The following is a 27,826-nucleotide window of genomic DNA, read 5'->3' as shown; positions in this document are numbered from 1 at the left end:
GATTCTGATCAAGCTGGTAGACAACTACAGCCAGAATGAAGTAAACAAGGTAAAGAAGATACGAAAAGAAGAAAAAGCTAACATCACAGAACAGGGATGGCCTTCCAGATTTTATTTAACTAGTTCTTCTCAGTCCTAGCCCACTTGGTCAATGATGAAAGTATTTAAATTATTTGGTTAAAAATTTATAGAAAGGATAAGTGTATAGGGATTGTTATTTTTCCACAACAAAGATGCAGGATCAGAAAAATGTACCGCTGCACTTTAAATCTTCTGCCATTCAGGTGTTTTTAACTAGCCAACTTTATATGAGAATGTTGAATCATCTGGTTACTGTCTCCTTTCAATTCCCAAGCACACACAAAAAATTCACATTTAAAATGACTGTTTTCCTCACTATAGTTTAATTTCCTTGCATTTGAAAACAAACATTTGTCTTTTTTTTTAAAAAAAATCCTCCATCAGATGCATGGAACAAATACCATGTACATACACAAGAAAGTCACAACCAAGGAATACTTCTCCGAAAGGACTGGGCCAATCTAATACATAGCACATATATATTTATATATATATATAAATCTAAAAAAAATAAGAAAGCAATTTAGTGTTTAACGCCCAGCAAAAATGTAAAGGCCAATGAAGAAAAATACCCCCACCCACCAGCCCTAAATAAAATCCATCTTTGAGACAGGAATGTTAGGAGCACCTCCTAAAGATGCCTGGAGAAGGTAGTGAACTAAAAACAGTTTCAAAGGGAAGGGAACTCAGCATTGCCCTTCTCCATTGTTCCTGGAATGACGAATGCTAAGCTTTTTGTGCTTCGGTCAGTTCTGCTGATACATTCTAAAGAAAATAAAAACTAAGAAAGAATGAAGCCCTATCTGGTTAAGTTACTTGGGGGACTTACATTTACATCTGAAGACATGCAAGTAAGTAGCATTCACCCAACTCTGTCTCTCTCTCCTGTCCCCGTATCCCATGGTTTGATCTAATGAAACAGATGGTCATTAGGACATCCCATCTGCTTACCCAAAAGAAATTCCTGAAGAGGAAAGTAAATAAGTAATGGGTAGCCAGGCTGACCAACCTTGTTGGATATTCTCATCTCAGCAGCTTTATGCATCTCCGAGAGTGCTTTCCTAAGAAAGAGCCATATAGTCACTCTAAATGGTGACAAATTTTAGAAATGGGGAAGTCCGTTTCAAGCTAGGTTATCATTTTTATTCTTTCCATCTCTGGTTCCCTCAAGAACTAAGAAAGGGTCCTGCTGTAGACGGTAGACATAAGAGGTGTAGTTCTTCTCAATCTCTTTTCCAAAGTGTTCTGCCATATGATTTAAAAAAAAAAGAAATATGAGATTTCCAAAGGTGATAAATACTTCCAGAGGTCTGCCCACAAGGAGAAAATTATTAGCATCCAAATATGCAGATTTGAAAGATCTGGTTATTTCAAACTCCTTTTTTTCCCCTTTCTGCAAACATGTAACAACCTGCATACTACTGTAAGGTCCAGAAAGGAATTCTTGGATATACAAAAGAAAAAAAAATCTTACAAGCACTAGTATAAAGGTAAAGGAAAACAAAATATATATCTATGTATTAATAGAAAAACTAGTGCTTTTGAGCTTTGTCCTAATATTCAGCTCTGTATTGCTTTAAACAGGCAAATAGGTAAGTTAACCAAGAGCTACCCTTTTCAAAAAAAAAAGTTTGAATATGTCAGATTTGTGCCTGGAAACATTTCTTCCCAAATATCTTCAAGCAACCTACTTTAGGTATCCCTATGAACATAGGAATAAATTATTTTAAATATACAACACCATTTATACGTAATTTCCAACTTGACCCTTGCAATAACCCCAAATGGGGAAGAAGGAAAAAAACTTTCCAGCAGCCTGGGTTTAAGAAAATAATTATGATGAAATCTACAGCCTAAGAAGGCTGGTGAAGACATTTAACACTTTTTTTCCCTCTCTTCGTATCGTGCTGTTTATTCCAGATTCAATTGCATTTTCTCCTTCAATTCAAAGGGAGTATACAGCTTTTTTATACTCTTATCTCATCATCTTCCTCATCCATGAAAGAGAACTCTTTCTCTGGCTGTTTCACAAGGTTGTGCCTCCCACTGCTTGGAAGGCTGTGGCTGGGTCCTTTAGAAGCTAAGCTTCGCTGTTCTTCCCCCATGGACACGCAGCTGGAGACCGAACTGCTGTCTATTGTTGTATGACTGGTGACGCTGCGAGCCGATCCAGGGCTGTAAGTGACTACTCGGTGGCCGTCGTTTTGAATCACAGAATCCAGGACAAGTTTGCTTTCGTGGCTATACCACCGGGCTGCTGACGTCTCTGTGGAGCCAACTTCTCTTTGGGGATCCTCTGCTCCCTGATAACCAGAGTCCTCTTGTTCCCACAAATCCTTATCCATAATGCTCAAGACGTCCCCTAACATGGAAGGCCCCAGATCAATATGGAAAGAAAGGATGGACTCGGCGTGCTTCATGCCATAGCTGTCCTTGGGGATGACTAAAGGCAAATCAGTCACATTCCCAAAATCACGCTCTTCCAAGTCAGGACTGTGGGGCTTGGAGTCGAGGAATTCAGCAATGCCATTTGTGTGTTTCTCTTCGAGGATGTTCTCCTCGGGGGCTTTCTTCACAGGGCTGGAGGAGAGGCTCTTGGGTAGCTGCTTCCTGCCACTCTTGTCTGCTTCCTTCTCCGTGAGTTGGGGTAGGGATACTGCATTCTTCACAAAAATCGCTGAATCCCTCAGAGAGCCCAGCATGTCCCGCCGGTCACGTGTCACAGAATGAGACCGCTTGCTGCTGCGGAACCTCCGTGAGAGCAGGCCAGGCTTAGGGAAGGAGGCGGTCTCCTCTGTAGCTTCCTCTTCTCCCTCCCCACTCTTGCTAGTGAGGAAAGAGGTATCTCCAAAGGCATCCCCAGCCCGGCCCACATGCATGGTGTGACGGAAATCGCCAAGAGGAGCGCTGATCATCTCAGTTGTCAGATCAGCCCGAGACCGGCGTTTAGGATTTGCAGAGTTTGTCACCAGCTGCTTCAATATAGGCATTTTTGTGAGAAGTGTGAAATTGGATTACACGTAGATCAAATAATATTTCTGTAGTCCCTCAGGAAGTCCTCAAACTTCTTTTGGCCTTCTATTAGTCCAAGCCTAAAACTTTAAAAAGAGAGAAATGTTACAATGCAGCTGAAAAAGGGAAATGCCAACTTCATTTTTGTAACTATAGGAGAAGCAATTTCTTGCTTCTCTTAACTTTTCGCTTTTATCATTGGGAAGACTATTTTGGAAGATTGATAGCTGAACATTCTTGCAAGGCCACTGCTCTCTTTCCTGTAGGCAGGTCGTCCTTAACCTACAACCACAATAGTGCCAAAATTTGAGGGTTTTTTTTAATTACAATTTTTCTTGCCATAGTTGTTAAATGAACCACTGCAGTTGTTAAGTTAGTAATACAGTTAAGTGAATTAGGTGAATCAGGCCCCATAGAGTTTGCTTGTCAGGAGGTTTCAAAAGGGGACCACATGACCCCAGAACACTGCAACCATCATAAATACATGCCAGTTGCAAAATCTCCGAATTTTGATCATGTGAACATGGGGATGTTACAATGGTCATAAGTGTGAAAAAACAGGTTGTAAATTATATATATATATTTTTAATGCTGCGGTAACTTCAAACTTCAGTCAGTAATGAATGGTTGTAATCAAGGACTACCTGTACAAGACATACAGAAATTGTTTTCAGAAATTTCTCCCTAAAAAAAGTGGGCCTAGTTGATTACGCTTTACAATGAGAACAAGACTACAGGATCATAGCTTTAGAGGTCAGTGGCAATGAAGATTCTGTATGTAATCATGGTTCAACATGGGCATTTAAACACTAACTCGCCACCCTCCCTTGCAGGAATCTCCCTTGCAGGAATCTCCCTTGCAGGAATCTCCCTTGCAGGAATTCTTATTTACTTGGAAATAGGATTTGCTTGCTGCATAGCAATCTGAAACCAAATACATATTTAAGTGCCCACCAGGTTGATGAAAGGAGAGCTGAGGTGTATGGTCACAAGAGAACTGAAGAATATTTAAGACATGCTTTCCTATTCTTCTTTAAAGCACACCTCGGCTCATTCATTTGTGAAACTCTCTCCATTTTTGGTACCTAATTTCCCCTGAAAGTGTAAGTTTGTCTCGCAACAAATTAGTATTTTCTCAATTTGTGTGTCCAAAAGGCAATTCTATTCAAAAAATATTTGGCTGTTACGGAGATCAACTTTAGCCATAAATAGTTACGTTCCAAGTATTGCTATTTTTCTTAGAGATCTTGCTTCTGCTTTGCTTTGTGGATAAACCGGTTTACAGATATTTTAATAGGCCTGACCTTACAAAAGATGGTACCAAAAGATGGTATCGGTTAGGTAGCATTGGATAATGCCAATGTCATCATTTATGGTGAGTAATATTTCTGCCACATACCATGCCTAGTGCTGTTCATAGCCTTTTGTTATGTAAATTTTCTTAGGATGGCTTAAGACTGCATGGAAAGCTTTGATTTGTTCTATATACTAACTTCTTTAAACTGCTTCAATATTTAAAATTTTGTAATTTTTTTTTAAAAGATGTACTCTTCCCATTCAATCAGTCAGTCAGTTTGTCTTTAAAAAGATCGGTTTTCCACTAGAACAACAATGTCCAGAACATAAATGTTGCTGGCAGCAAATATAGACTTGCATCAAAGAAAAAGCATACATAGTTGGCGGAGAAATTATCCTAGCCCTCAGTCCAATTCCATCAGTTAGTAGTAAACTATTAGTAGTGGATCAAACCTTCACTCCACTTGTACCAAGTTATCTCCAGTTCCGCTGAAGCAGTTCATGAAGGGTATCAATCATGGGCAGTCCCACTGACAAAAAACAATCCTATATTTTTCAAAAATTAAACAGATAATGATCCGACGCAGCTTAGCATTTGGATATTAAATTAATTTGACAAGAGAACCATGACTTAAAGATAAGTGCGCAAATTTAAAAAAAGGTCAATCCATAAACTAAGTGGATTCATGAACACTGTTATGCCATTCTTCTAGCTTCTTCATTTCAGAAGGCAGGGAAAATGAAGTACAACAAGTAATTATGGAAAGCATACTCCATAATAAGTCACATAATCAGTGTCTGAAACCAATATCCAGCAATAAAATTAACCAAAGATTATCGTCCATTGTGCTTATTAATAGCAATGTTACCAGTTAGTTCAGAACTACGTTCCACAGGCCCTTCTTCCCAGATTAAATATTGCCATCTGGTGGGACCTATGAAGATGCCTTTTCTGTAGCGGCCCTAGCCAGGATCTTGGTAGCATCTCTACATACTTGGTCTTGTTAGGTCTTAAAGACCTGGCTCTTCCTCCAGCATGGGAGAGAGTGAAATGGGAGCCTGTGGATGGCTTGTTGGGCGCATCCCAGGAGGATGGATTAGGTACCTTTTTAAATAAAAAATTAAAAAAATCATTTTTAAATTGTTTTGTAGTTTTACTGTTGTTGCTAGCCACCCAGAGCTGTGCTTTAAGAATGAACGGCTATCCAGATACTTCTTGTTTACTATATGTTCAACAACCATTTGAAAATACAATGGAACTAAAAATTTATGGCCAGTCCTCAAACCTGCAGCCCTCATAGCAGCCTATAGTCACACGATCGCCGTTTGCAACTTTCACAGCCAGCTTCTGACAAGCAAAGTCAATGAAGAAGCTGGCAGGAAGTAGCAAGGTCACATGACATCAGGCTTAACAACCACAAGTGGAGCTGGCATTGTAAGCTGGGTTGTCTTATCAGTCATGTGGCGTTTTACTTTACGATCACATTGTCTAGCGACAGAATTGCCAGTCCCAATTGCAGCTGATACGTAAAGATACCTGTACAGTAATCTTTTAAATAAATAAAACCCACTTTGGTGTACTTAAGACTTAAGTGAGATAAAAGTTTCTATCTGTGCCAATCCAAATCACTTTTTTTTCAATCCTGAAAGAATGCCTGAGACAGGTTAGCCAAATTGTGTCAGGATACAAGTAAGATCGCTCATGTTACTCACTTCTAATCTCTTGGTTAGAAGTAAATCCTGATTAAACCTTGTTTTGATCAGGTATGCTACTCTGAAAGTAACACACACAATAGGTAAACATCCCACATCTGAGGCAGATATACTTCCATTCCCTCCCAAGTGAAATTGTGCCTGCCTGTGGTTGTCATTTTGTCAAGCTGGCCATGTGTGTGTACTACCTGAGCATGCCCCACCTTACTATTTTAGGAGCAGCACTGAAGAGCATGCAATGGCACTTTGGAACCTGTTAATTACTCTGAACTGTTCAGAGGTTTCTGTCTCCTTAACAAAGCTTGAGAGCAAAAAGATTGATCAATGAAAACCATTTGTTCAGTCACATTGTAGTGGTCCCTGTAATTTGCCAGCTTTAGAATCCGAATGCATTGCTTTTATGATCTGAGACTAAGTAAAAGGTATGCCAGTGGGGAAAAGTGGAACTCAAAACATGTTTTCATTTCCATTAAAAATCACAAAACCATTTAAAATTTGTATTGCCTTAGGGTAAGAGCTAGTTTGGTGCAGGGATGAAGGCAATAGGCTAGAAACTAGGAGACCATGAGTTCTAGTCCTGCTTTGGATATAAAGCCAGCTGGGTGACTTTGGGCCAGTTACTATTTCTTGGACTTAGGAAAGAGGCAGCCTGAAGACTGTAGCTGAGAAAACTGTAGAGAATCGGACACGAACTGAAGAAAATTAAAGGAGGAAGTTTAAAAGTAAAGTGTCTTGAGTAGAACTCAACATCTTACGGCATGTAGTCATCTTAACAATAGTAAGACATGTAGTCAGTTCCATCACTGCGTTCGTTCAGTTTTTTTTTTTTAATTTACCTGTCCAGCCTTCCTTCCAAATATTAGCTAGATCTAACCAATGGTATTTACCCGTAATTTTTCCAAGATCAACCAAGTCTGTCTAGGAATTGCCACCTGCTGTAACCAGAGAAATTCAAGACAGAATAGGCATGAAAGTAAATTTACAAAGGTTGGAGTTCAGTTTTAAAGGTTTTCTTCTCAGCTGAGAAAAGCAAGTCCTGTGAAGAAGTTGCAGACTAGGATGGACACCCTCTGCAGCATGAGCTGTCATACACGATGTGTACTTTCCCCAGGGCAAATGGGACTGTATATAACTGTTCACAAGACATCTACCGGCAGGATAGATGTTTCGTGCTGTTGCTTCACTTAAAATCTAAGCTTCTACCTGTTATTGAAGGAAGGCTGGGCTTATTCAATAAAAATCTAATACTTGGCAAACAGCCTCAGAAATTAGGCCTGGCAATGGGACAGGTTTCCCCAGTCATTGGGGAACAGGGCTTGAGAAAAAACTGTCCTTTTGTGCCAGTCAGAATAAATCATGCAAAGCAAGCAACATTTAGACGTGGAACATCCTAGTGTGTGTTGTTTGCTTAGTGTTTGGAGGTTCCAGAATTTAACTTTACTGACGCAAATCCCTGACAATGTCCTCACGTCAGTATATATATAGCTGAGGTCATAGTACTCTTCATTAAGACCATACACTGAAAAGGATTCAAGTTCCCGGTCACGGAATTTACTAAGCTAAGGAACCAATTTTTTTTGTTTTAGTCGTATCCCCAATCTTGCTATGAAAAATGCCTTCTAATATTTAGGAGAGAGTTTTCAACTTGTTCTTGTTCCCATCATGTTTCTAAAGTAGTTTGATTAGCCTCTGATCTATCGACCATGCTTGATCACACATCGTTGGGCAGCATTAGATGAACCATGGGGTGGAGGGGGGAGGGGAATGCTCCTTTGCTTGACCTAGCTGAACAATTTCCACTATTCATGCTTCAACAATGGCATTTTTGTTCTGGTTAACATAGCAGTGAAAACACCAGGCATGCTGGGATGCTGCAAGGAAAAATATATTGAAAACCAATGAGATTTTTACAATTTTAGTCCCCTATTGTTATGTTCTATGCCATCTTACTCATCGGAGCAGAAGCTATGCTGTGAAGTTATAAGGAATTGTGGCCTCCGAGGAATTGTAATCCTAGTCCGTATATCTATTACGTGGCCTTCTTAAAGAAGCAGGGTTGGTGCAAGTTAACTAGCTTTGGTTTATCTGGTCAGTGGTGCTTTTGCATACGTTCCCTGGCTTTCTGTAATAGACATTCTGACTTTGCCCAAAAATACAGCTTGGAACCCTGCTACTCCGTATGAAATTTGGACCAGGCAGTCACTAGGCAGGAAGAATCAGAAGGGGCGTTGGTTCTTACCTGATACGCTTCTTTTCATGGGGCTGCGGAGAGCGTCCAGATTGGGAGGTGCTTCAGTCTCGGCTCCTACAGGCTGAGCTTGAAATTGAGGAACGCCTCTTGCCATCACGTGGTCCTCCGGCGTCCCAGTTTTGCGAAGACGAGAAGGCAGGCCCTGTACTCATGCTAACTAAAGAACGTTAATGTGCTTGGCTGAACGATGAGGTTCCCCACCAGACGGCTTAATGGGTGGGCTGGGCGCTCTCCGCAGCCCCATGAAAAGAAGCGTATCAGGTAAGAACCAACGCCCCTTTTCCATGGAGCTGCTACGAGCGTCCAGATTGGGACATACCAAAGCTTGGCTAGTCCTCCGGTGGGTTCCGTCTGGGGTGGAACCTCCTCTGGAACTTCGATAACACGCTGAAGGACACGCCTGCCAAAGGAAGCCTCAGCGGATGCAAATATATCAATCTTATAGTGCTTGATGAAGGAGAGGGGATGTCCAGGTGGCAGCCCTACAGATGTCAAGTATCGAGGCTTGCGTGGCCCATGCGGCAGAAGTAGCCGCACTTCTGGTGGAGTGGGCGGTGATGCCCACTGGAGCGGAAAGTGACTGAGCCTGGTAGGATTTGGCGATAGCGGCCCTAATCCAGCGGCCCACAGTTGAGGCGTCACCTTGCGACCGAGAGAAGCAGGATGGAAAGACACAAATAAGGCCTCTGACTTGCGAAAGGGCTGGGTGCGTGTGATATACATCCTCAAGGCGCGTCTTACATCAAGGAAGTGCCACTGCCTCTCTTTCTCGTGAGAAGGATTGGGGCAGAAATCAGGAAGTATGAGCTCCTGATTTCTGTGAAATGCCGAGTTCACTTTAGGGAGGAAGGTGGGGTCGGGACGGAGGATGACTCTGTCAGAGTGAAAAGTACAAAGATCCTGTCTAATAGAGAGGGCCGCCAACTCCGAGATCCGACGGGCGGATGTGATGGCCACGAGAAAGACGGTCTTGAAGGTGAGGAGCTGTAAGGGAATCTCCCTTATGGGTTCAAAGGGGACTTGGTGAGGGCGACCAGAACCTTGTTGAGGTCCCAGGTCGGAAAACGGTGTATGGTTGGGGCGGAGGTTGGCAGCTCCCCTAAGAAAGGTCTTGACAAGGGGGTGGTGGGAGATGGAACCCCAGTGTCTGAGGGGACAACGGTTGCGAGGGCAGCAACCTGGCGTCTTAGGGTATTGGTAGAAAGACCCTTGTCGAGACCCACCTGGAGGAAGTCAAGGATTTGGGGTATGGAAGGAGAAAGAGGATTAATTCGACGTCTGAGGGCCCAAGAACGAAAAGCAGCCCATGTGGCATTGTATATGCGGTTGGTCGAGGATCGTCTGGCTGCCAGGATGGTGTGTATAGCCTGGTTAGAAATTCCCTGAGCCCTTAGACGGCTCCGCTCAACCTCCAAACGGCTAACTGGAGCCATTGGGGTTTGGGATGAAGTAGGGGCCCTGAGACAGGAGATCCTGTCTGGGGGATCCTCCAGGGAGGGGCCACCGAGAGGCTGCGGAGGTCCGCAAACCAAGGGCGTCTGGGCCAAAGGAGCTACTAGGAGGATCTCTGCCTGCTCCAGGATCAACTTGTGGATCACCCTGGGGATGATGGATAGGGGGAAAGGCATAAAAGGAGCCCTGGGGGCCAAGGGCAGCGGAGGGCATTGTGGTTCTCTGCCCGGGAGAGGGGTACCTTGAAATGAACCTCGGAAGTTGAGCGTTCAGAGGGGAAGCGAAGAGATCCACCAAGGGGGCCCGAAGATGGAGGCTGCTTCCCTGAACAGAGAAGGGTGGAGGCGCCATTCCGCTTGGTCTAGGGTGGCTCTGCTGAGCCAGTCCGCTTGAATGTTTAGGACCCCGGATATGTGATCTGCCCTGATGGAGGCCAGGTTTGATTCCGCCCACCTGCAAAGGCGCTCGGCTTCTCTCATGAGGCTTGCTGACTGAGTGCCCCCTGCCTGTTGATGTGGGCCTTTGCGGTGATGTTGTCCGTGAGGACCAGGATATGACGACCGCGTGCCTGGGGTAGGAAGCTGCGAAGCGCCAGGAGGACAGCGTGAAGCTCCAGCCAGTTTATGGAGCAGAATTGCTCTGTTGGTGACCATTTGCCCTGTGACGATATGGAGAGGACGTGAGCTCCCCAACCGAGTAGGCTCGCGTCCGTGGTGACGGATAGCCTGTCGGGCTCTTTGAAGTAATGACCTTTGTTTATGGCGGCCTGGTCCACCAAAGGAGGGACGTAAGAACTCTCGGAGGAACTCTGACCAAGTCGGGAGTTGCTCCTTCCGAACGTTGATACGGCAGCAGGAACCATTGTAGAGACCTGGAATGGAAACGGGCCCAGGGAATGATAGATATGCATGAAATAAGCTTCCCCAGCAACTTAGACAGTTCTAAGAGAGAAACTGTTCTTGCCCTCCTGACCTCCTTAATTGACTGTTGGATGCTAAGCCACCTGTCTGGGGACAGAGAAAACTAGTTCCCGGTTGGAGTCAATCACTGCCCCAGGTGAGTAAGTTGGGTAGAGGGGAAAGGTGACTTTCCTCCAGTTGATAATGAACCCATGGTTTTGCAGGGTATTAAGGGTGAGTTTGGTATCTCTTAAGGCGAGAGCTCTAGAGGATGAGAGGATGAGGATATCGTCCAGATAACAGTGAAGTCGGACGGGAAGGAACGCAGGTGGGCGGCAAGGCCGCCAAAACCTTCGTGAACACCCTGGGAGCGGAGGACAGACCAAAGGGAAGCGCGACGTACTGGAAATGTTGTCTATTATAGGCAAAACGTAGAAACCTGTGGTGGGAGGGACGAATAGCAATGTGCAAGTATGCCTCGGAAAGGTCAATTGAGGATAGCCAGTCCCTCGACGGGTTCCCATAAGTATCGACTGCAAAGTGTGCATCTTAAATTTGCGGGGGCAATGTAGCGATTTAGTCTTTTTAAGGTCTAGGATCGCCTCCAACCCCCCGAGCTCTTGGGCACTACAAACAGGTGGGAGTAGAAGCCTCGCCCCGTTCAGAGGAGGGAACGGGCTGGATGGCCCTTATATCTAGGAGGTGGTGAATGGCGGCCTCCATGAGGGCCCGTTTGCAGGGTTCCTGGAAGGGGGAAGACATAAAGAATTCGGGGGAGGAGTGGAACTCGAGTGCCAGTCCGAGAGCGAACCGTATCTCTGACCCATGCGTCAGTAGTGATGGCCTCCCATTGGTGAGCAAAATGCTTGAGGCGGCCGCCTATGGGAAGGTTTGCCCTAGCGAGATCGACGGAAAGGTCGGTTCGGATCCCGGAAAGGCCTCTTGAAGGAACCTCGTCTGGACCTGTCAGGACGAGTCTGACCGGACCTGCGAGGAGGGGGTTCTGTAGGGAGGTTGGGAGAATCTGGAGGGGACGAAAGGAGCCTCGACGAGGGGAGGGGAGGGGCCTCTGGGGTGGGCCTCCGAAAAGAGAGAGGGGAGGTACGTGGCGTTTGTTCCAGTCTCGGCCAGAAAGGGATCGAGGGCCGGTCCAAAAGTTTCCCCCAGAAATGGGGGCTGAGGCCAGCTTGGCCTTGTTTTTGACATCCGCTTGCCAGTGGCGGAGCCAGAGCAAGCGGCGGGCAGTGACTTGGGAGGAAATGGCCTTGGTGGAGAACTTGAGCGGCTTGAAAGGTGGCATCCGCCGAGAATTCAGCCGCGCCATAAGTTTGGCGATGTCCTGTTGGGCTCTGAGGTTGGCCGCAGGGACATGTTGTTTGAGTTGTTGGAGCCATTTAATCGAGGACCTAATGAAGAAAGAAGCAGCAGTGGATGCCCTGACTGCCCAGGCATCGGAATGATGAGCGCGGCGTAGGGCCAGCTCGGCTCGTTTGTCCTCGGCTTGAGGGCCTCGAGAGAGCATCGCTAGGGAGTAGACCGGAAGCTAGTCCTACAATGGGCTGGCCCACAGGGGGATCTAGCAAAAGAGTGAACTGCGGGTCAAGATTAAAGAAGCGTTTATCCTGGGCAGAGGGAGGGGAGGTCCTGAGGAGGCTAGCTGCCTGGAGACCATGTCCGAGAAGATAGGTGGGACGGGGACCACATCGGTCTCCACCCTGGGCTGGGAAAAGATGGAGTCGAGGGGTTCCCCCGAAGCCGCTGGTTGGGAAGGGAGTGGGGGAGGTCAGGCCGGAGGTATTCTTGGCCTTAAATAGAATGGACCTAAACAGGTGCGGCTTGAACAAGCCACGAAGGCGGGTTGGTCCGGAGTGAGGCCCTCGTCCTCCGACATGTCCCCCTCCAGTGGGTCTGCTCCCGAGAAGGGCTCACTGCCAGAAATGGACCCCAAGTCTAGGTCCTCGCCTTCCCCAAATTGGGTAGGATCCCGAGCTCCTGAGTTTCTACCTCCTCCTCCAAAGACAGGGGGAAATTCCCGTGGGATGCTACCTGCCCGTGCGAGGCCTCGGATCCAGAGAATGAGCGACGGAAGGTGCCTGCGCTTCAGAGGTCGCGGGCAATGTGGAGCCGGGCGGCTATATGCTGGAGCTCTTGCGTTATGCTTTGTCGGATGGCCAACTCCATCCACTGCCTGAGATTCTCCGGGATTTCCAGCACGGGAGGTGGGTGAGGCTCCTCTGGGCGTAGACCTGCAGCGGTGGGAGTAAATGTGGCCTCAGGGGCCTGTCTAGGCTGAGAGTGAGAGGAGGGTGCCGGGAGGAGGGGAGGGGGTTGGGTGGAAGTTGAGGGAGTAGGGGCGGAAGGAGCCAGAGGCACGGAGCCTAACTCTCTGGACCGCCTGTCGATCTCCTTCTCAAGTGCCCTGTGTCGCCTGAGGGCATCTCTCTGGGAGGTTTTAGAGGCTTCCTGGGTCTGTTTACGCAGGTGATGAGTCTTTGATTTGGCCTTCAAGGAAGGGCCACGAGGTGTTTTGTCATCTGCCATCTGAAGGAGCAAAAAAAGGAATTTTGGGTTAGTATTAGACGGTTGGCACGTCTGGATGTGGCCTACGGAAGGCCAGGAATCCTAGCAACTGTTTCACGCCCCCTTTGATCAAAAAAATTTTGGGTGAACTGCTATCGAGGTTGAGGGCCTGGCCCCTGAAACCAATCAGCCAAAAAAGGTGAACGCCAAGCAGCTACCCTCTCCGGACGGACTGGGTGTGGGATTACTATGCTGCTACCTCGCCTGCTGGGTAGGCTGCGAAGCCAGCGGACCCTTGAAGCTCTGTAAGCCTTGTGAGAGGCCTGGGAAAAGCAGCGGTAGTCTAGGTAGTCCCGGGGCTGCCTAGAGTCTCAATTACCTGCAGCCTGTAACAGAGTGCCTCAGACAAGAAAGGTAGGCCAGAAAGCCACATTCAAAATGGTGTCGCTGTCTGAAGCCACATTCAAAATGGCCGACGCCATGCGGTGAGGCCACATTCAAAATGGCGTCGCTGTCTAAAGCCACATTCAAAATGGCGGACGTCATGTGGTGAGGCCACATTCAAGATGGCGTCGCTGGCTGAAGCCACATTCAAAATGGCGGACACCATGTGGTGAGGCCACATTCAAAATGGCGGACGCCATGCTGAGGCCACATTCAAAATGGCGGACGCCATGCGGAGCCCCAAAATGGCGCCGCAAACAATTTGAGCTAAACCCAGCGGCGGAACTCTCCTAATGAAGGAAGAGGCAGGGGAGCGGTTTCCCCTGAGCTAAAGGCGTTCGTGGGGGGAAACAGTGAGAAGAGAAAGTCAAGGCAGGCAAGAAACGATGCGTTTTCACCGGAGCCGAAGGAGCGACCAGCGAAGGAGGGGTGGGGGTGGGGAGGGTGGGGGGGCGTTCAGAAGGCTAGCCTCTGCCCCTGAAATACGCGATAAAATTCTCCCCCTTGTATCAGGGTACTCCCTTGAGAGTCCAAACCTCAATTTTCCTGCGCTGGTTGAAGAGAGGGTCCAATAAAATGAGTAGAATGAGTAGAAAAAACGATCAGCCAAGGAGCTAAGGGAGCGAACAGCCTGACTGCCACGAGAGGCTGAGCTAAAAACTGGGACGCCGGAGGACCACGTGATGGCAAGAGGCGTTCCTCAATTTCAAGCTCAGCCTGTAGGAGCCGAGACTGAAGCACCTCCCAATCTGGACGCTCGTAGCAGCTCCATGGAAAAAGAACACAACCACCTTTTCTTCTTCCCCAGCAGCTCCGGTCCTATTTTGGAAAAAAGATTGACTGTCATCAGTATAGTCCTCGACTTACGACCATTCTTTCAGTGACTGTTCATACAGTGGTGCTGAAGCGACTTATGACCAGTCCCCAAAGCTATGGCCGTTGCAGTGTCTCCCCCAGTCACATAATCAAAATTTGTGCTGACAGCCTACCTGTACTTACAACCGCAGGAACACTTCAACTCCCCACCCACCTATCAATGCCCCCTTCACCATCTGCATTCGTATCCCCTGCCCTCCCCCAGCTGATCTCTGCCGTCTTCTTGCTCCTGCTGTTGGCCAAGCATGCCTGGCCTGGCCTGACCCTTCTGGGAGGCAGCTGCTGGCCGCATGAGGCTTTCTTCCCAAGGTTTCCCAATAGGAACAGGGCAGATGGCCTCGTACACCAGCAGCTGTCTTGCAAAGGGGCCTTGTCAACAGTAGCAGCAAGAAGACAGAGGTCAGTTGGGGTGGCAGAGCACAGGAGCCTCAGAGTGCAGGGGGGTGGGGGTACTATGGCCGGGATCGGGATGGGCTGGTTGAGGTTTTCTGGGACAGATGGGGCCATGCAGATGGGGCTGTTTCCAGAGCAGTTGTGGCATCTTGCAGCTCTAGCAGTGTGACAAGTAGCCCAGAGCTACGTAGTTCTGAGGCTACTTGCTGCCCCGCAAATCAGGGTGCAGGACAGCCAAAAGGGCAGAGATGGGAGAGAGAGGTGGATAGGGTAAGCCGAAGCAGAGGCACTTCTTTACCTTACCTGAGCTGGGAAGGACCAAGCCAGAATGGCCTAGTTTTGGGTGCGTCTTTCCTTAACCACCCACAATTTCTGCATCAATGGGGAGTGCCGACACTAAGCAATGTGGTCATATGTTGGGTTTTATGACCGCATTGCTCACAGATGGAAATTCTGGTCCCAATTGTGGTCGCAAGACGAGGGCTATCTGTATTTGCTTCTTTCTATTATCCATCCTGATTCTCATTAATGAGAGACAACGCCAGCCAACCACTCTCATCATAAAAGCTGGCAAGCCATTGTTATTACTGCCATTTGGTTTTCACTGCAGATCTTTCTGCTGGCCAGCTAAAAACATGATGTAATCGAGATTCTCCAATGCAGAAAATAGTGGGTGCAGTCTCTTATATGCAAGGTTGAAAGACATTTCTCAGAATTGATTGCTTTCTTAGACATGAACTCAGAAGAAGCCAAATGGAGCCTTTTAATAGTCTGCAGTAGCTTCGCTCTTCCCCATTAAAAGTCAATAAAGGCAAAGAATATGCATACATATCAGGTTGGGATGGATCCAGCGCATTCATATCCACCAATATTATCTGCCCTTTAAGAGTGAGCTGGCGCAGGAGAAAGATAGCAATAGAAAGGACAGACTGTCTAGGCCTTCTGCTGAGGCGCATTTCCCGATTCAACCTCAGGTGATTCTTCAAAACAGAATCCCCCAGCGACATAAATCTAAATCACATATGCATCAGTCCACAAGTTGCCAAAGTGTATACTGTATTAGCCTTCCCCAACCCAGCCCTTGCCAAATGTCTTGGACTACGGATCTCCAAATCCTCAGATGGGCACTGACGAGTCTGGGAGTTGTAGTACAGAACACCTGGAAAGGGCAGGTTGAAGAAAGCTAGACTACAAAGAGAAAAGGGAGAATGCTCAGGGTTGTTATCTAAATTAAGAATACTGTATTGTCTCAAGGCGATGAGCCCATGTCTTTCCAATCAGGGTTTTATCACTAAATCAATACGTAGATTTTTTTATTGGTATAATCGAGACCAAAAATCCTTTCCAATTCATATTTAAGATGTCATAATAGTGTGTTTTACCAGCTTTGGTGCTCCCCTGAACAAGTGATGATACTATTTTTTAGGTAGCTGTAACTGATTAGTAAATGGTTTAAAACATTCTGCTCTTCTTAATAGTAAGGCAATTTATGTATAATAACTTTTTGGAACCCAGGTGACTTGTAGAATATGATGGTGGGGGAAACAAGCAGGATACAAACATGCATAATACTTGCATAATGCTTTTGATGACTGATAGAATGATCACAATAGTTTTAAGTTATTATAATGGAAAGTAGGAGAGCCTGTTTGGTATAGTGTTTGAGGCACCAGGCTACAAGCTGGGAGATCGTGAGTTCTAGTCTCACCTTAAGCACAAAGCCAGTTCAGTATCCTCAGGCCAGTCACCCTCTCTCAGCCTTAGGAAGCAAGCAATTTTTAAGCCATCTCTGAAATCCTGCCAGGGAAACTGCAGGGACCTACCCAAAAGACAAGACACTCAAAGGCACACAAAAGAAAGCAAATGACGTTTTATCTTATTTAACAAGAGTTTACAAAACCTTTCCATCTCTTTATGTTCGTTTTTTAAAGCGCCCCTGAAAGATCCATTTCCAAAATGCCTGAGAACTGATTTTCTTCTTTGGCACTCAGGGCTTCCTTTTTTCCCCCTATTGGTTTTTAGGGCAAGCCTTTCCAATCCCTACCTGTTTTTGAAACATTTGAACTGCCATGAAGATATGGCTCAAACTGGATCAACCACATAGAGAGGATCAAATTAGTTACTCAAAGCAAAAATTATGCTAGCTAGCCCTGTAATCTCTCTTTCCCTCAAAAAGGGAAAATAAGCTTTGATTGCATTTGAATATTTACCCAGCACACATGGCTTGACGGAGGAAAGGAGTACGATAGAGTGTATAAGTGCTATGGTCTGACAGCCTTAAGAAAGGCAATGCTGGAATCGTGATTCCTTAGGTATCAGTTTTTACAGTACATAATGAAGAGTCACCATTAGGACAGGAATGGAGAACCTGTCCCTCGCTTCAAGGTCATATCCTAATCAGTGGTGGGATTCAAATTTTCTTACTACCGGTTCTGTGGGCGTGGCTTGGTGGGCATGGCAGGGGAAGGATACCTCCAGTCAGAGATGGTATTTGCCAATTCTCTGAACTACTCAAGATTTCAGCTACCGGTTCTCCAGAACTGGTCAGAACCTGCTGAATACCACCTCTGATCCTAATACAAGGTAACATCCTCAACTTATGGCCACAATTACGTTGACCCCAACATTTATGTTGCTAAGTGAGACACTTGCTAAGTGAATTTTGCCCCTTTCTTGCCACAGTTGCTAATTGAATCACTGCAGTCATTAAGTTAGTATCATGGTTGTTAGTGGATCCAGCCTCCCCATTGACTTTGCTTGTCAGAAGGTCGCAAAAAGTGAACAGATGACCCTGGGATACTGCAAATATCTGAATTTTGATCACATGATTGTGGGGATTGCTACAATGGTCATCAGTAACTTTTGTAACTTTGAACAGTTGTTAAATGAACCATTGTAAGTCGAGGACTACCTATAGAGCTGATCTGCAACATGAAGATCGCTGCAGATCATTTGAAATACGCCATTTTATTTTACAGAAGCTTGGATTGAAAAAAAATATTGTCCACGTATGAGTGAAAACAGCTTAAAATATGGAGCTTTTATGCTACTGCATAAAAATTAACTTGGGAAGTGAAGTACACTGCCACAGTTACCAGAGGCCCTTTGAGCTCAATATCCTGTTTCCCACAGTGGCAACCAGATGCCCCTGGGAAGCTCACAAGGATGTGATCATGGGAACCCACTCTCCAACTGATTTCCTCTGGCCATTGGCTTTGGGAGGCAGCTGCTCTCCCCCCCCCCACCCCCCATGCAATCCAAACGTGGCCCGGGCAGCCATGGAGTTGTTCAGTCCTTTTTCACAGTTAGTGACCTTCACTGTATCTTTGACAGTATTCCCACAACATAAAGATGCAACATACGACATCTTTCCTTTTGTTTGTCCTAAATCACTTACCCACCAACTTCATGCATGACCTGGGGTTATAGGATAATGAAAAATAAAGCAACTTTCTGTCCAGTTTCTCTACAACTTGCATTTATTTATAGCTAGCAGAAACCTCAAGCACTATTACTTCCCCCTCCTCAAAACCCTGTTTCCCTTGACTATTTTTAAAATTTCCTCCTCCCTCATTATACACGATGCCTGTTCAAGGTATGATGACTTGAATCCTATGATAAACATGTTGTGACTTGGAGGAGAGCTGGGCAGAAAACAAAGCTTAGAAAATCTATATACTGCAGGATCCAACTTGGGTCGGTCACTGGGACCAGAGATGTTGTCTTTTGAACTTTCTGACTCATGGTTGAGCTCACCTTCAGGGAACTTCTCCCAGCTCTCAAAAGTTTCCTGAAGATGGGCTCCAGCATGAATCCGAAAGCTCTGGTCCCAGTGACTTACCCAAACTGGATCCTGTAATACTATCCTGGAACACGCATATTTGCCTTCATTTGCCATCTGTATACTACTTAAAGTAACCTGTTATGGCAGGCACTTTTAACTGAGCAAAATGAGGCATCATAGGGCTAAACTTTTTTTAACTAAGATATTTCAAATGGGCTCTCATCAAACTCCTGAAGTTTGACTGTGCTGTCCAGTTCAACATGCCACTTTCAAGGCAGATACATCTCTGAATTATCTCCCTGAATTTTTCAACTACATTAGAAACTCTGCCTTTGTGGAAGGCACTGAGGAATCTGGCAAGGAAATACCTCTGCAACTATGAACCAATGGGTCACGTGTTGACTAGTACTATCCTAAACATGGCAAGAAGCTTCCTTGAATGCCAAGCTATTTGAAATAATTTCAATAGATCAATTAGATCATGCACACAGGTATGATTTGATTTGTTCAAATGGCTAGAGGGGACTCAAGTATGAAATGTGCCCAAACAATCCAAAAGGATTAGCAAAAATTGCTTCCAGAGGAATTACCTTACAGAAAACATAAGACGATCCTTATATTGTTCAGTGGACACTCAAATATGAATTTTGTCTCCCTTTCATCAGTAATCGTATCACAACATTCTATTGGAACCTCTCACTTTTTCAATTACACTAAAACTGCAATTTCTTTATTCATCTTCAGTCTTAATATACTAAATTATTCTCGTGTACTATCAAACCATTTTTGGAGGAGGCATGTTTAGACGCTGAATTGCTCATTGCAAACAAAGGTCCCATTTGTAGCCAAAATAAACATCTGAGCCATGGCAATGAACAAGCTATCAGGGAATCCTGGCAACAGTCACATTTGGCCACAAAACATTCCTATATTATAGACTCATGTTGAGGAACTGAGGCTGGGAGGTACAAGCACACTCACCTTGCATACAAAATATGGCTCTATTTTTAGCAGTCTCATTTAAAATTAACTGTGGAACTAGCACTGGAATAAAACCTCATCACCTTCATTATGCTATACATTCACACATTCATGAACTCTGCAGCATTATACTCCCAATCATGACCAGCAAATTCATATTCAGCACCCTAAGATGTGTCTTTGCAGAAAACCACATTCTCTACAGAATAAAGAGATTCTGCAAGAGAAGAGCAGCCCTCTTATGTTTCTTCATATAAATGAAGGACATTTTTTTTCTTAAGAGAAGCCCAGGTACTGGATATTCCCTCCCTTTAAACTTTCTCAGAATAAAGAGAATTCTTAGTTAGGATGACTACACCCAGTATTAGTTCTTCTGTTTCGTCATACCAGGAGGGGAGCACACAACTACACCTGCACCACAATGAGCATCATGTCATCAGGAAGCCACTAAACTCTATGTCTCAGTTGAGGGCTCACCACCATGCCTGGATCTTCCTGACAGCTGTTTCCTACTGACCTGTAAGGAGGGGTGTTAACCTGTACGCAACTTCTCATCTTGACTTCTGGGAAATGATGCAGACTGGGTTACACACACACACACACACACACAGAGGCAAGCAAGGAAACAGCAATGGGACTATTAATCTCATCCCCTCCCATAGTGCTCTCCCTAGGAAGCAGAAGCCTGTGAGTTCTAGTCCTGTTTTAGGCATGAAAGCCAGATGGCTGATCTTGGACAAGTCACTCCTTTTCAGCCCAACTCATTTCACAAGGTGCTTGCTGTAGGGAAAATACGAGAAAGTACTATTAGGTATGCTCACTGCTTTGAGTTATTTATACAAAATATAAATAAATCTATCAATAAAAGTAGATTTTCAACACTAGGTACATGTGTCTCATGCTATTCACAAGAAAGTATATCTATCTAATCTTTGCTGTTTAAGTAAAAAACCTTAGGGATGGGTTTACCTCCTCTTAGGCCGAACTTTTTCCATCAGAAATTAACTTTGCTACATGTTTGCTGTAATTCAGCAACTAAATGCATGACTAGCACTGGAATTGGGCCCAGAAGGGCCTGGGAGGAACACGTTGGATCACAAGGCAGCACTATGTGGGATGAAAAGGTTATTAGAGCTGAGCTTTGATCAGTTAGCAGAACATAGATTAAACCTTATTTGGTCACAACCCTTCAAACAGTCCTCTAAAAACAGCAGACAGAGGGGATAATGATGTCTTTTCTCTTGTCTCTTTTAACATATGCTGCTAATTCCAGAACATTCTTATAATAGGCCTCCCTTTTCTTTTTGGTACCCATAATTTAAGTAGGAGTAGCTTTTAGCTAGTGGCAGGATTGTTAATATCTAGCTTGGTTCTAAGTGAGCCAATGAATCTTTTTCTATTATTAGAGATTTTACTACTGTACTTTCTTCTCTTTTCAAAGTCCAATATTTCTTTAATGTGTAGGTTAAGGCTGGATTATGAAACCTACCCTTTGATTAGAATTCTTGCTGGACTAGTTGAGAAAAATACCTGGACTAGTTACACCCATCTTCCAACACTAAATTTAAACTAGGAATCCTTTTCAGAAGACAGAAAAGACCAGAGGACCAGAATAGGTGTGAAATACCCTCTTCATGAGGAGCGGAAACGAAGATGGCAGCAAGAGCTATATCAAGTACTACTAGAGGCTAGAATTTCAAAGAGACAAGCTCTGCAAACAAAACACTTGAGTTCCCTGATAGACTAGTGGGAGAACTAAGCGGGAAAAGCTGCCAAGCAGTAAAAGTTAAAACTATCCCTTTCTCTGCAGCAAAACTAGCCATCTCTTGTCACAGTTCAGCGGAACCATGATCCAATTCATCGGTTACAGATGTTTTAATTATATTGAAACAGTTTTAATTAAGTTCTACCTCTATTGACATGAGGAAGACTAGTTCCAATTTGAAGGTTCCTGAAAAAGTGATTTTCCTTCATTGAGGATAAATAGAGTTAAAATTCAATTAAACCTCACCACAATGCGAGCGAGACATGGCTGCATTTATTACTGGCTTCTCCATTCAGGCAGCTGAAAATATTCTGATTGTTATACACCAAGAGTACAATAAAATACCTTCAGGATGTAAATTTCCATCTAGGAAAGAGGCCTTATAGATGGTATGGAGTTAAAAATTCACCCAACACTGTTCATGTTAACTGGGGCTTATAGCTGTAATCCTAAAATGCCAGTTTTTCCATCTATGCTCTCCCAGATGTTTTCTTTCTATAACATAATTTTTTCTAATCATCTAGTGCAGCAATCTTGTGTTTATTCAAACCAGAACAAAATTTTAGCCTTAAAAAATTGAAAGACGCACTTCTTTCTCCATCACTATATTTAATTATAAAACCTGAACTGTCTTTAACCCACTAACTAGTACATAAATTCACATTAGTGTGCTTGTAATTAAGACTATAATATCCAAGTACAGAATCCATGAATGATCTTAATCCTGTAAATTTATCAGGACACAAACTCTTAAGTTTTAGCTATCTATGCCAGACTTGAATAGTAGGTAGAATTAATGTATTTGGTGTATCTCTTCCATCTAAACAAAAACTTCTATACATTGTGGTGCAGAAAAGGAAAGCTTTTAATGTTATAAATTTTGATTTCAACTTCCTTATAAATATGCCCATGCAGGGTTGCATTTCTTGCAAAGATACAAAAACAGTTTGCACGTCTTTGTTCCACCATGGTTGTATCTGCCCCAGAACAGGACAAAGTGGGTGGCAGCACCTTGATGGCCTTTTGTGATCTCAAGAAAACTCAGGGAGGAGATCAGATGGGAGATCACTGGAAAATCTCTGGGCTATTCGTTTGACTGAGAATTGAAAAAGTGCTCATAATACACCTTCTATTCCAGTGCAAGATCTGGTCCCAGGCATAGAGTCATGAGAACTTCCCTGCAGAGAGTTTGGTTCTGCATATTGACATCAAACTGGCTCAGAGCAGGTTTTGGCAGGAACTAAGGAGCCTCAGTCAAAGCTTCTCAAATCAATAGGATGGAAGCATTTGCTTGGATGGAGCAAGCAGTTAGGGGGATTGTTGACTTTTAATAACAACTCACATGATTCTGATATTACCCCAGTAATGAACTACAGAATGTGTTATTCAGCAAACTGCTGCTGTCAGCAGAGCCATTCAAGTGACCAACCCTCCCAGAGCACAAAAAATTACTATAGCAGGACTGGGAGAGCTAGTTCAATTGAAAACAATCAAGAGGGACCTAGGATTTACTGCCTCTCCTGGAGAGCAATTGCCCATTGTTTATTATGCACATGCCATAAAACAACATCAGTATTTAATTTAGCCCTCTTCACCAAGTTTTCCTAGGGTAGCTCCATTGTAGAAAAGGCTGCTTGGCCAACCAACCTAAGACAAAAGTCAGCCATGAAGACAAGCTTGGCTTTGGTGGAATTGTTCAAAAGGAGTCAAAGCTGAGGGTTTCCAAATCAAATTAGCTTCATTCAGGATTAGATTTATCTTCATACCATGCATAACAGCAAAGCGTTGGCCTGATTAAACACAGCATTTTTTTAAATCAAAAGAACCACAAGTAGACACATAGAAGGGCTGGGAAAATAGGGCGAGAAGGGAAGATTCCACTGCTTTCAAAAAGATGGGAATATACCCACTTCCTTTACTCTTACTTTAGAAAGTCTTGTACCAGATAGAGGGCAAGTTCATAGGCCCCTGAGCCATAGCTTGCTTAATAATGGTTTAACAAACCATCACTGGCTTCACCCAAGATATTACAACATTCATCATGGTTCATAAAGTGTTGGCTGGATTGTTGGCACTGGAGTTAAAGACATACAAACCACAGTTTAACATGGCATGCTGTATAAACCAGCCAGTAAGAAATCTCCAATTCACAGTTATGCTTATATCCAACTGTGGACATATTTTAACAATAATCTAAAGAGTCGCGACACAAAAGGATTGTGTTCTTCCTAGAAACAAGAAGATATTGTGTTTATATGAAAGAAACACAAAAAGTTTATGTGTGTGTAAGAGATCCACCTATCATTCTACATAATATGCAAGTTGATTCATCTTGGCATATGGTGTTACACGAATCCAATCACTATAGTGCCTAACTATGGCTATGACTTACCATATTGTATGAATTCATATAATTATAATGGTTTAAGCAAACAGCTTTACAAATCACAGATGCATGAAATCAGTATCTGTAAGCTAACATGTTGCTGTTGTGTTGGTTCTATCATTGTTTCTGCGTAATATAGCTTTTTTGAGGGCGTGAACAAATCTATTGCTTCTCAGGACTCTCTGCACAGGGAGAAATTGGGTATCAATATCAATTCAAAGTCCTTATTCACCTAGATAATTTTTGCACAGCTATTTTCAGTAACCTATGCAAAAACCACCACTTAAAACAAAAGCCACACAGGCAGTCTCCAAGATTGCTTTTCACCCTGAGGGATAGCTAAGTTTCTTTTAAACAATTTGTTTGAATTCTTATTACCTACTGGAAGGTGTAGACACAAACATGTTGAGATTTAAACCCATTATCTAAATTGCTTTAAAGGCTTTACTTCTTCTACCCACTTGGTTCACTTTCCAGCATAAATTGCTAGAGGAAAGAAAATAGAAAAGTATAAATGACTTAAGTTGAAAGACCAGTTTCTTCTGTTGGTGAAGAAGACTTTATTACCAACTACTTCATACAATTATTAGAGCTACAAATTCCAAACGAAGTGGCCAGAATTAGCACAGATGTTCTGGATTTGTAGATCAGGATCTCTTGCTTCCTTACTGTAACTTTTGTAATTAAGTCCTAAATATTAACTTCTTAAATAGAAAAACAATAGTATTGGTGTTGGCAAGGAGGAACAAACCTTATAATATTTACCTAAAGGAAATACTACTTCTGTTCTCCCAAATAATTTACATAACAAAGGCAAATGAATTTTTCTTTTCAAGCTTCCATTTTTATAAAGGAAACATTCTAAATTTAGAACCATGTTCCTTTTGGGTAAATATGGTATTTTTCAGATGTGGCTCCAAAATCAGTGATGGTTCTTCCTCCCATGCTAAGCAATTTCCTTCATGAAGAGTTCTCAAAATCTGCAAGCTTGTTGCAGTTTTGTAAAAGTTCAACTGGTCTGTTTCTTCCAAGAAACAACTAAGTTTCCAGATATTGAACTGAGGAAGTAATTCAGCCAAAGTCCCAGCAAGCAGCACACATTCCATGGGATAATGCTACTGACCTCTGTGGACTTTACTTCTGGGTAAGCATATATGTACCCAGGTTACATATCAGCAAAACTTTGAGAAAAATGTAATGTTATTTTAATTGTTTAATTTAATTATTTCTTAATTGTTAAGCATTAAAAAAGTTTTGCCCATCCCATACTCCCAACTATTTAGAGAACAAGAATATGGAGTTCATTGGAAAAGTGAGACAACAACCCACTTAATATTTAAACCATCCATTAACATTCTCCCTGACCACAGAAAACTGTACATGTGTAGGTTGTACATGTGTGTGCATGCCTGAAGAAGCCCAGATAAATCATTATACCCAGATATTACTGGCCTAAATATTTGCCAAACCCTGCCAGCACACTGAAAAGAGCATCCCTTTTCCAGCATAGATCACATGTATCAAACTAAGCATGCTGCCTTAGTTTCTAAGAGCTAGGAAAGATCCTCTTGGAACCAGCCTCAAAAACTTTAAGCCCTGGTTAACAAGACAAGTTTATCCTTGTTTCTTGCAGGAATGGATAGGAAAAAAGCTGCACAACAGAGCCACTCACAGAGAACTTGGCAAAGCCACTTGAAATTTAAGCAAGGCAGAGGGAAGAAAAGTGAAACCCCAGCCTAGCTCCTTTTGTCCGGAATTCCAATTCAGAGCTCTTTGTGAAGCTGCATTTCAATACCGTGGAAGAGAATTTCAATCCTGTGGGACCAGAGAGGCAGAAATCCTTGTTCACCAGGCACCTTGAAACAATCACAGAGGGCTGCAATCCGAGCTTGTTAAAAAAGAAAAATAAACGAAGGGGGTGGGGAAGGAGTTGCCGTGCAAGTTGCACAAACAACGCGCAAATGAGAAAGAGAGACATCTCAACCGCTGCTCAAAGAGGAGTTAGTTGATTCAATGGACTGCTTGTTGATTTTATAAGGGGCTGATAATGCTATCCCGTTTCCAACTTTTGGCTGCAATTAATCTTTCACGCCTCTCGTTTCTACTGGAGACAGGGAGGGGGGAAAAAAAGCTCAGGAAATGTCAGAGTCAGACGAGAGCTTTCCCTTAAGTTCATTCCCCTCAAGGCTATTTTCTCCTTTTTAAACCTGACCTCCTTTTCCAAAGGCACCGGGCTATCATCCGGAAGAAACGATCTCCCTCCCCCCCCCCGCCACTTTGAATCCACACAAGATAGAAGCCCCCCTTTGCGTCCGCCCGTCAGCAAAGCGGGTCTTGCTTTACCCCCAACCCCACGGGGATCCCCCCGGTCCCCTCTGGCCATGAAAAGATCGTTTTGTGGGGCTTACGAACGACCCTTCTCTCCAAATGTATTTCCACCTGGGCAAATCCAGGGATCGATTTGAAGGGCGTAAACTCTTCCCCCGAGGTTCGCACTTGGGCTCTCGGCGTTCAGCCCTGACACACGCGCGCGGGCGCACCCCCGGCGGCCCACAATCGAGCCGCCCCATCCAATTCTCACGGGATCTCCGAGAGACACGATTTATTGCTTTTCTGTCGTCTCTTTTCTGTCCCCTCCCCAGTTTCGACACAATAGAACAGCTGCCGTTTCCCGAAACAAAACGAGTCCAACGCTACCTGGAGGGCTCCCACAGTTTGTGTGTGTGTATGTGTGTGTGTGCGCGCGCAAAAGCGATCCGAACTCGGTACAAGAGGAACAGCCGCCGCTTTTCCCAGCAGTGCCCGAGTCCAAAACAAAGCGCCGCAAAGGTCCGGCAGCCCTTCCCGTCTGTTCCTCCCCCACTCCCTCTCTCCCCCTTTCACTCCCTCCCTGGGCACTGTGCAGGGAGGGGAGGGGAAGGGCCATCAAGGGGAAGCTGACAAGACTCTCCCGACAAGAGGGCGAAGCGGCTGCCAGAGCCCGGGCCGCCTGCTGCCGACTTGGAAGGAACGGCTTTTGCAATTTGCAAGCCCCGTCTCCCGACCGGAGAGATCTGGTGGAAAGGCGGGCGAGCCTCTCGGCTACGCGGCTTCTCCCCGCGCTCTTTCTCCTCTGCTTCAGCCCAGTCTAGCCCTCCCGCTCCCTCCGGGGAGGGAGGCCAGGTTCAAAGGGGATGGGAGGGTCGGAGCAAATCTTGCAAGAAACAGACCCTTCCCTTCCGCGCCGGGTTCCCGCCATGGGAGCAGCCGGCGCAGAGGCAGCCCTCGAACGACCCGCTCTTCTCCCTTCCCTCCTTCTCCTTGCTTCTAGAGATGAAGGACGAAAAGCCCCAGCGTTCCCAGCCGCCGGGGCGACGCTACTCGCCTTCGCCATGCTTCTCCATCTCACACATACACACCCCTTATCGCCCGGGCTCGCTCACTCGCGCTATGCCGCCCGCCAGTCAATCCCGTCCCGCGTCTCTCGGCAGCCGCTGTACCTGCAGAGGAGGACCGAGGCGGCGCTGCTCTGGTCGCCGGCGCAACAGCTGAAGGGCCTCTCGGTTCGCGCAGCTCCATGCCCTGCCCGCCCTCCGGCTTTCAACTGCTCAAACAAATCAAATTGGTCCGGCCTCCCCTCCCCGGCCGCTTTCTCCAACGGTGATGTCATAGCACCGGCGGTCCAATGGGCGGAGACGACGTCAACAGCCCAGCCGAGGCCTCCTCCATTCAAAAGCGGAATTAGCGCTCCGGCTTTTCTCGGGGTCTCAGAGCCCGAAGGCGGTCGGAGGCAGGTCGGCAGGGTGTGTGTGTGTGTGGGGGGGGGTGTCTCCCGCAGCGCCTCCCGCTTCCCCGCTCCCTCCTGGATCTTCCCTGAAAGGAAATAGAGGGGGGGCGTGTTGGGGTCCCTGTTGCACCAAGCCCCCTTGCAGCGGTGCCGCGTCTGTGCCGTCATAATTTAATGGGCCACGGATTTGAAGAGGGAAAAAAAAAA

General features: G+C 45.1%; 1 protein-coding gene across 5 annotated transcripts; it reads right to left on the bottom strand.

Moving 5' to 3' along the window:
- Window positions 1-385: 385 nt before the first annotated feature.
- Window positions 386-27,455, bottom strand: CDC42EP4 (CDC42 effector protein 4). Of its 5 annotated transcripts, none has more exons than XM_026701733.2 (2): window positions 27,333-27,455; window positions 386-3,179 (listed from the first exon to the last, which is right to left on the bottom strand). In XM_026701733.2, exon 2 carries the CDS (start codon window positions 3,069-3,071, stop codon window positions 2,049-2,051), a length of 1,023 nt encoding a protein of 340 aa, XP_026557518.1. In that variant the 5' UTR covers window positions 3,072-3,179; window positions 27,333-27,455; the 3' UTR covers window positions 386-2,048. The 5 variants fall into 5 exon arrangements, with proteins under 5 accessions (XP_026557518.1, XP_087781133.1, XP_087781132.1 ...); XM_087925007.1 differs by lacking the exon at window positions 27,333-27,455 and adding an exon at window positions 27,276-27,296; XM_087925006.1 differs by lacking the exon at window positions 27,333-27,455 and adding an exon at window positions 27,218-27,239.
- Window positions 27,456-27,826: the final 371 nt, after the last annotated feature.

This window comes from Pseudonaja textilis, chromosome 2, assembly GCF_049901715.1.
Source record: "Pseudonaja textilis isolate UNSWEBS1 chromosome 2, rPseTex1.2, whole genome shotgun sequence".
Classification (NCBI taxonomy): Eukaryota; Metazoa; Chordata; class Lepidosauria; order Squamata; family Elapidae; genus Pseudonaja; species Pseudonaja textilis.
The sequence above is the reverse complement of the archived record's forward strand: the minus strand, read 5'-3'. Positions and strand labels throughout refer to the sequence as shown.